The sequence below is a fragment of the Morus notabilis genome, unplaced genomic scaffold (assembly GCF_000414095.1).
Source record: "Morus notabilis unplaced genomic scaffold, ASM41409v2 Scaffold155, whole genome shotgun sequence".
NCBI classification, from domain to species: Eukaryota; Viridiplantae; Streptophyta; class Magnoliopsida; order Rosales; family Moraceae; genus Morus; species Morus notabilis.
This window is the reverse complement of record NW_010361021.1, coordinates 649,302-658,296: the sequence shown is the minus strand read 5'-3', so window position 1 is coordinate 658,296 and position 8,995 is coordinate 649,302. Positions and strand designations below refer to the sequence as shown.

General features: G+C 32.5%; 1 protein-coding gene across 1 annotated transcript; it reads left to right on the top strand.

Annotated features, from left to right (window-relative positions):
* Nucleotides 1-3,159: 3,159 nt before the first annotated feature.
* Nucleotides 3,160-5,539, top strand: LOC21403987 (homeobox-leucine zipper protein ATHB-13). The gene is made up of 3 exons (XM_010098072.2): nt 3,160-3,544; nt 3,723-4,105; nt 4,723-5,539. Exons 1-3 carry the CDS (start codon nt 3,370-3,372, stop codon nt 5,149-5,151), a joined length of 987 nt encoding a protein of 328 aa, XP_010096374.1. The 5' UTR covers nt 3,160-3,369; the 3' UTR covers nt 5,152-5,539.
* Nucleotides 5,540-8,995: the final 3,456 nt, after the last annotated feature.

The window sequence follows — 8,995 nt, the reverse complement described above, 5'->3', positions numbered from 1 at the left end:
GGGAAAGATGATAGATGCTAGTGAAAGAAACAAAAAAAGGAGAATTCCTAAGTGTCAAATCAACCTCGGAAGTAAGAATTATTATGATGATCCATTCTAGTCATGATTATCGAATCCAAATCTACTGTTTCTTCTATCTCTAACAATATTTTACCGTATCATCTAAATTTAATAAATTTAATAGTTTGACTATATAATAAATACTAAATATTAAAACTATTTGAACAATTAAGAGGACGTTTATTTCTTATATTCGTCTTTAATTTTGAATCATGATTTATGATTTTTTATAGTATTTTTTCTCATAAAAAATACACATAAAACGATCATGGTTCTGAATTATAATTCTGAATACATAAACGAAACGTCCTCCAAATGAGTTATAAAAATAGTATCGGATGATGGTTAATGGAACAGGAAAAGAGGACAGCTAGATGGAGTTTGTGGTTCTTGCTTAAGTAACTCCTTTTGAACGCAACTGTTGTATTCCAAATGCTTGATATTTTACAATTTTGAAGTATTTGAATAGTGCTGATTTGTTGGTCCCACACGAGTAACACACTACCCCGCTAATGTAATAGTAATTTTTTTTTATTTTTTATTTTTTTAAAAATGTTTTACATTTGGTATCCTAGATAGTTTTTCTTTTTAGGTGCCAATTTGACCCCAAAAATAGCTCTCAATTGTAATTTATGGAGACGTTTGTTTCCTATATTCGTCATTGATTCTAAATCATGATTCTCTACGGTGTTTTTTCTCACAAAAAAATACATGTAAAACGAGAATGATTCTTAATACATAAACCAAACGTCCTCTAAATCACCTCTCGGTCCAACCGGTCCCACTTGAGAAAACGCAATTCAAAATTTGTTGGTAAAAATTTGTATTTCAGATGTCCTGGCGACTTTGTACATTTAACATGTATCACTATTGCTTTGGCATAGATTTGTCGAACTATAATAATTGAAACTACTGTTGTTATATTAATTGATGTCGACGCAGAGGGAGGGGATCAGAAAGAGGATATATATGACAAAGGCCATTTGGGGGAGTAACGAATGGCGTTAGAGAGAGAAAGAGAGGAGAGAGAGAGCGATGAGAACACTGAGACTGAGATGGACATTTGGACACTATAAATGGGGGCACGAAGACAAAAAAGACCAGCTCTAGTAGGGTTGTAACAAAAATAGCTTTGCCTTGGTTCTTTTCAAAATCATCATCACTTTCCCTTTGTCTTTCACACGTACGTAAATATTGCACACACACACACGGCCCGTTGATGATACACAGGACCGCCACTACTACTGCTCAACTTAAGGGGGATAAATATAGAGTATTCGGACTAGTCAAAGACTTGAAATTTTTTTTTTTTTTTTTTTTTTTTTTTTTTTTTTTTTACAGTCCTGTAACATGGTTCGAACGTGTGTGTAATAAATATTCTATTTGTTTATATAACATCCTATAAATGTAACAAACGAACGATGTACACGTGTGTGTATATATATATATATATATGAAAAATGTTATATTTATCGACTGTACAACTGCTGAATTTAAGAGATTATCATAAATACATTTGAATTTTTTTTTTTTTGGGATGAAATTGAAACTGATGAATAAGTTGATGGACAAAGGATAAATGGGTGATGGGAAAGAGCTTCGTCCTAATGCACGATACCTGTTGGTGGGTTAGGTAGCAAACCCTGTCCCTCTTCCTAATTGGACCCATCCCCCCTAGATTCCTGCCCTTTCTCTCTCTTAATTCTCTCTCTCTCCTCTTCTTCTCTTGTTCCAAATACAATCCCCTTAATTTGGACTTCCTTTTCTTTTTTGAGAGTTGCAATTTGCTTGGCCCCCTTTGGGACTTCAAGAGTACAAGCATACATAGAGCCAACTCATTTCTCTTTTTTCTCAAGTAAACACCTTCAATGGTACCACTCATCTAGTCATCATCTTGTTAGCTTTTTTTTTTTTTTTTCTTTTTCTTTTTTTCTTCTCTAAGGAACCCCAATTTTCTATAGTCAGCATAGGTGATTTAATTCTCTAGAGAGATACTCATGTATACCCTATATTTCCTATCTTGGTGTACTATATAGCTTTTGGTTTTGAAGTTTTGATTATGAATCATGATAATATACAAATAGATATTTCTTTCTTCTTGAAAGTCGCCCCACTTCACATTAAAGAATAATAAAATACGAAACCCCCCATTTTCTCTCGTTTATTTAACAATTGAATCAAGCTTTCCACCAAAATAAAATAATAATAAACAATAAAATAAAACAAATTAAAAAAAAAAGAAATTATGAATCAAGCTCCTGAAAAGCGCTTGCTTCTCCTCCTGAAATTAATAAATAATATTAAAGACAACTGTCTGTGTTCAGAGCAACACCACTGTTTGTCTGATCTTTAATAGGATTTGTAAATGACTGTGGAATGTGGATTACATTAATATCATATTTCATACTTGCATGCATCCTCTAAAGCATATAAGTTGTGCAAATTTTAAAATCACTTATTGGTTCAATATCTTTCTCATATAAAATGTAACTAAAAAATTGTTTGTTTTTATTGTAATTAATATTGTTAGTTAACTCATCTTTTCCTTCAAACACATAACGTAACGTCACTGTTATATCAAGTCCCCAAACATAGACGAGAACATAGTTTTTTTTAAATTTTTTTTTATTACTATAAAATTTTTATTCACGGCAAGAAAAGACCTAAAAAAAAATGCACAAGATAAGGTTTCAATTAATCATTCCTTTTTCCTCTTTCGGAAACAGCAGATAAAAAAAAAAAATTTCAGATACAACGTAAATGAATAATTACCTAAAATCCTTTTCCAATGAACAGAAGTAGTCCCATATATATAACCACACATCTCACTCGCTTGATCTCCTAAACCCTTTTACATACATATAAAAATAAATAAATAAATAAATAAAAAATGTATATTATTACAATCTTATAAATTTATTTAACTCCTAGAAGCTGGTAAAGTGTGTGTGTGTATATATATAAGCCCTATTCGGTTTAGCCAATTTTGTCACCTCCTTCAACTACTTGAAGGAAAATATATATATATATATATATCACTCTCCTTTTAATTTTTACCAATAGGGTTTCCTTTTTTTTACATATGTATATATTAATATAAGTCCTTCCTTTCTCTTCCCTTTCTCTCCAAAACTATCTATTATTCCGCTCTGAGTCTGACCACTTCTCTTCTTCTCTGATCTGCCACCTTCTTCTCTATTAGCCAGTAGTACTACTGGTGTTCCCACATGTCACCAAGATTAGTACTATACCGAGCTAGTCTTGATCGTTTATTAGCTTCTTTTTCATATTAAATTAGCCTATACGATCATGAGCACCGGCAATGGAATGGCGTTCTTCCCAACAAACTTCATGCTTCAAACCCCTAACGACCAAGAAGATCATCACCACCATAATCCCCATCACCACCATCACCACCACCACCACCCTCCGACCAATTCGCTCAATCCAATCCTTCCACCATGCCCACCTCAAGATTTTCATGGTAAATTTATGCCCCGTTCTTTTCACAGTTCCAATTACAATTCAACATTTTAATTTGCCACCGTGTTTTCTCTCGCAAGAATTTGAATTTCAGTTCAGCTTTTACACTATGTATGCGATCAAATCATGCATGTGGTTTTTGGTGTATGATATGGAATTTGAATTTCTGATATATGCAGGTGTGGCGTCGTTTTTAGGGAAGAGAACGTCGGTGTCGTTTTCGGGGATGGAGATGGGGGAGGAGGGGAATGGGGGAGAGGATGAGTTGTCGGACGATGGGTCGCAGGCGGGGGAGAAGAAGAGGCGGCTGAACATGGAGCAAGTGAAGACGCTTGAGAAGAACTTTGAGTTGGGAAACAAGCTTGAGCCTGAGAGGAAAATGCAGTTGGCAAGGGCCCTTGGTCTTCAGCCTAGACAGATTGCCATTTGGTTTCAGAACAGGAGAGCTCGCTGGAAAACCAAACAGTTGGAGAAGGATTATGATCTCCTCAAACGACAGTTTGAGGCCATCAAATCCGACAATGATGCTCTTCAAGCTCAGAACCAAAAACTCCAAGCCGAGGTAATTAATTAATTGAGGCTTTTTTTTTCTTTCTTTTTGAATGATTGGGAATTAAGAACTATATATACTTAAACAATTGGTTTTTTTTTTTTTTTTTTTTTTTTTCCTTCTTTTACATTGGGGCTATGTAATAGTTTTATGATATATAATGGGTAGGTCTTAGCCATTCTACTCATAACCTATCAAAAGAATCAAAGTCTTTCAAACTAATTAATTAACCTTTAAGAATGACTAATTAAGCATGCTTTTCTTGAACCTTTTTTTTTTTTTTTTGGCTTATATATCATGATTTTCAGAAGTACCCTTTTATTGTTTTCTGTTTTGTGAGCCCCTTTTGAACCGCAATTCCCTCCAAGATTAGAAATCCGGAATCCCAGTTCTCTTTTTTCTGATAATAGTTAGGTGCGCAACTTTTTTGATTGATTGATTGATCCTAGTTTGTGAACGGGCTATAAAGGCTAGAATCATTATAATGATTTCAAAATGAGTAGTACTATGCATATATAGATCTCTTTCTTGCACAATAATCTTATAAGTAATTATTATTTTAAACTAATTTTTTTTTTTTGGGATATTTTATATTGAACAACATTATTACATGTCCTGATGATGATCAGATATTGGCACTGAAAAATAGAGAGCCAACGGAGTCCATAAATCTCAACATTAAAGAAACAGAAGGGTCGTGCAGTAACAGAAGCGAAAACAGCTCTGATATTAAGTTGGACATCTCTAGAACGCCAGCCATAGACAGCCCTAGTCTTAATTCCAATCATCCAATCACAAGCAGACCTCTCTTTCCAACCTCCAACATGAGGCCTAATTCCGGTGTGGCACAGCTCTTCCAAAACTCATCATCATCAGCAAGATCATCAGATCAACAACAGCTACAATACCAGAAGCTTAATACTAGTAGTACCACTGTTGATCATCAGCACCACCACCATCACGTGGTTAAAGAGGAGAGCAGCCTAAGCAACATGTTCTGCGCCATAGATGATCAGTCCGGGTTTTGGCCATGGTTGGAACAGCAACATTTCAATTGATCACGAGCAAAATTTCACGCCCCAATTTATCAAATTGGGGTCGTATTTTATGTTATGAATTATGATCATACCGAAAAATTGGCCTGCGAGGGTGCAATTTGATATTTGTAATTAAAATTAAGAAGGATATCGAATGTCCTTTGCATGGTTTTGGTGCTTGGGGAATTAAGGGAAGGGTACTACTCATGTCGTTGTATAAAGTTGATTATATTATACATGATCATCAAGTACTACTTGAGTTTTTCCACTTTGGGGGGCTGATCATAATTAAATCTTTTATGGAGGCGAGAATAATAAAAAGGGTTTTTGTTGCGTCTTTTGAATTTATTTACATGTTATACCATGTTATTTTCATTTTTATTTTGTCGTTCTAGAGTTTAGAATAGGAAGGGGGTTTTTGTTTAATGGTTTTTGGACCACCTTAAACAATTAGTCGTTGCGTTTTCTTCCTTCTCTTTTTTCTTGCTCTGAAATGATGTCTTTTTGTAGTATTATTGAAGAAGATGTAGTTTGTAGGAAAGGAGGTCCTTGAAATGATTATTTTGCTGATTCATCGGAGCAACACTAATGGTGAACAAAATCTACCAAGGTCTAGAGAGAGAGAGAGAGAGAGAGAGAGAGAGAGAGAGGTAGATCGGTGAATGGGGGGGTATGGTATCGAGCACACATTCCAAGAGGGCAAAAACGACAAGCAGATGGAAGAGTAGAAGAAAACAAAGAGAGTTGGAAATGGTCATACTCGTGAATGGGACGTTTGGCAGAGTTTTTTTATTTATTTATTTTATATATATATATATATATATATTTTTTTTCCCATGTGGTGACAAAGGAAAGGAATGGGTAACAAAAGCCCATGTGTTCCCTGGTCCGACACACACTTAACACTAGACTAATTTCTTGGCTATATATATGTGATCACCAGAATCTACACTGTTTACATGCACACTGTTAATTTTTGTGCATAGGAGAGTTTCATGTGAACAAAACCCACTGTCACCCAATTCCTAGCTTTACATGTACATATATATATATATATATATATATATATATATCCCACAAACCCTTTAATTTTCGCCATGAACAATCAATTTGCTTTTCAAAAGTACAAGTCCACTACTTTCATTTCGTGCACTGTCTTTCTGATATAACCTCCAATCTCTTCCATTAGTATATTGTTGATTTTGGGAGCGACGTAGAGAAGCTATCCATATACATGTGAAATTATGTCTATTATTATCTGCTTAATTAGGTAATTTAGGTTAAGCTATCAAACTTCAACCTGCATTTGCCTGCATGCAGTTAAGTTAGTTCTTATAATTTTTTATCTAGCTACTTGGAGGAATAATATCTTTTATATATGGAAGTATATATATTCAACCAAATTCCCTCGAAAAAAATTGAAGCAAACTTTTCAATGTTGGAACTTTTTTTTTTTTGCCCCCTTTCTAAGTACCCTTTTTTTTCCCTCAAAAGAAAAAATAAAAAAATAAAAAAATCAACTCAGATAAATGTAAGTCTGCCGTTACACCAAAATGGCATTGTTTGAGAAAACAACTAGCTAGCTAGCTACTGAAAAATAATAATAAACTAAAGCTATTTTAATCAGCATTTTGGAGGCAAATTAGGCCTTAAATATATAGATTCGAGAGTTGTTGGTAACAACTGTCATAACAGACAAATCCATACTAATAATAGCAATATCCCAATATTTACGAACAAGCTGCATGTGAGGAAATCTGCTTACACTTCTGGAATGTATATATATATATATATATATATATATATATATATATATATGTATGTATGTATGTATGTATATATGTATATATAAAGTTGACAGTCAAGAAGCTAAAATGTGAACATCAAGCATGGCAATGGCGCCGTTATTAATATGCAAAGTAACAATTTAATTGTTTTTCATGGGATCATGTGTCAAGGGTACATAAATATATAAAAATCAAGCTTTGGCAGCATATAATATATTGGCTGGAAAAACTTTGGCATATTTGGCGACACTTTAAGATGCCAACTTATATTACTTGTTATTATTAATTAACAGATTTCATATATAGTGGCAGAATTAACAATTCTTTTGAAAGAAGAAGTCGTTAGGTGGCCACATGCAAGCATTCTGGTTTAGTGCCTGAACTAAACATTTTGAGGAATATTATTGGGTTATGATATTAATTTAAACATGAAAGAAATCCCCAACATGTTTGCTGTATATATATATATATATATTTACATATAATACTGCTAGCATGTGGCAGGCAATAAGATGAACAACATTAGTACTTATTTATATGCATTATTGTTGTACACTTGTTACTCTATGAATTTAGAAGTATGTTTTATATTTCATGTTGCATTATCACCAAAGAATTAATTATATGAGTTGTGTCAACGATTCTTGGTATTTTATGGGGATCACGTACCGGAGAATACTAGATTTGAAAAGGATTCTCAACATTAATTTATCAAGAACAAAACATGTCCATTAATTTACCTCAGTTTCGAGATTGATCCTATATAGTGAGAGTATGTTTTTATTTTTTATTTTTTATTTTTTCCTCTATCGGGTGAATCTAGTGACGATGAAATTATTGTGTTTAGCACCTGAAAAGTTGCTACCAAGTTAAGACACAACTTATACAATCCAACCTGCAGGGCCCTATACGCTATAAAGGGTCAAAAATTTATTCTTTACATTTTCAAATAAAAAAATCATATATATGTCTTTGATGTTGGCAATTCGAATCGATGTGAAATCAGTATTTAAAAATCATTTTATCGCAAGAAGCAATAACAACATATTCTATACATCTTTTGTGTAACAAAACTGATCATATGCAAGAAATTTCTATATATTTTACTTCTGAGACTATCCGAATTTATTAGATTCTGTTAGTTACGTTTTGTCATACAAATTATTATTTTATTATTATTATTATTATTATTATTATTATTTGCTAAGAGTCATACAAATTATTTGATACTGATCACGATGTCCAGAAAATCAGAATGTGTGGCGGTAAGTGTCACCTAGTGTTGAAGCAACATTATAATCATTACAAAAAAACAAAAAAAGCAACATTTTAATCATCAAGCATCAAATTTATCAAAAGAATAATGTTAGAGTATTTTCAAGGGAGTTTTCTAAATTCTAACTAAAATGGTTAAAAAATTATTTATCTAATAACTTTTTAATGAGTCACTCTAAATATATTCTTTATTTTAGTTTATCATAAATTATTTTAATATTTTTTTAAGTTTAAAATATAAATAATTTTTTTTTACTTTTACTTTATGTCAAAATAAAGAATAAAAGAATAAAAAGAATAAATAGCTAACCCTTTCTTGCTAGCTATATTTAGCTAGTAAAAAATACTTCAGCCAAAATAGCTAACCATTTAACTAATGATTGGAGTGGAGAAAAAAAAAACTAAATCATTAGCTAATTTAGCTAAAAATATGAAATAGTTAACATGGTTGGAGTTGGTTTTAAGGACACTAACGAGTTGTCAGTTTTATATTAGTGGGTGTTTAAAACATTGTCACGTCAATTAATGAAAGAGATTGCATCTATTAATAAAAAGATGACAATTTATATGTCACATCAGTTAATACATAAAAGTTAAAATTTGAGTTGATATTCCTAACATTACTCTTATGAAATTTTTTTTTATTATTTAAATTGTTAAGGTCTATACTAATGGATAAATTCTACGTTTCTTCCAATTTTCCAAGCGTGCTGAAAATGGAGTTGGGCTTAGCTGAAGCCCAAATATGGACAACCTTACCAACCCAACCAAGTACTAGTAGTTCTCACTTCTCAAGACCCATG

Bases quoted from the DNA above. Each gene is read 5' to 3' on its own strand.
- LOC21403987 (XM_010098072.2), top strand. From the start codon at position 3,370: ATGAGCACCGGCAATGGAATGGCGTTCTTCCCAACAAACTTCATGCTT. The intron at 3,545-3,722 runs GTAAATTTATGC...TGATATATGCAG, and splicing joins CCCACCTCAAGATTTTCATG to GTGTGGCGTCGTTTTTAGGG. The intron at 4,106-4,722 runs GTAATTAATTAA...GATGATGATCAG, and splicing joins ACCAAAAACTCCAAGCCGAG to ATATTGGCACTGAAAAATAG.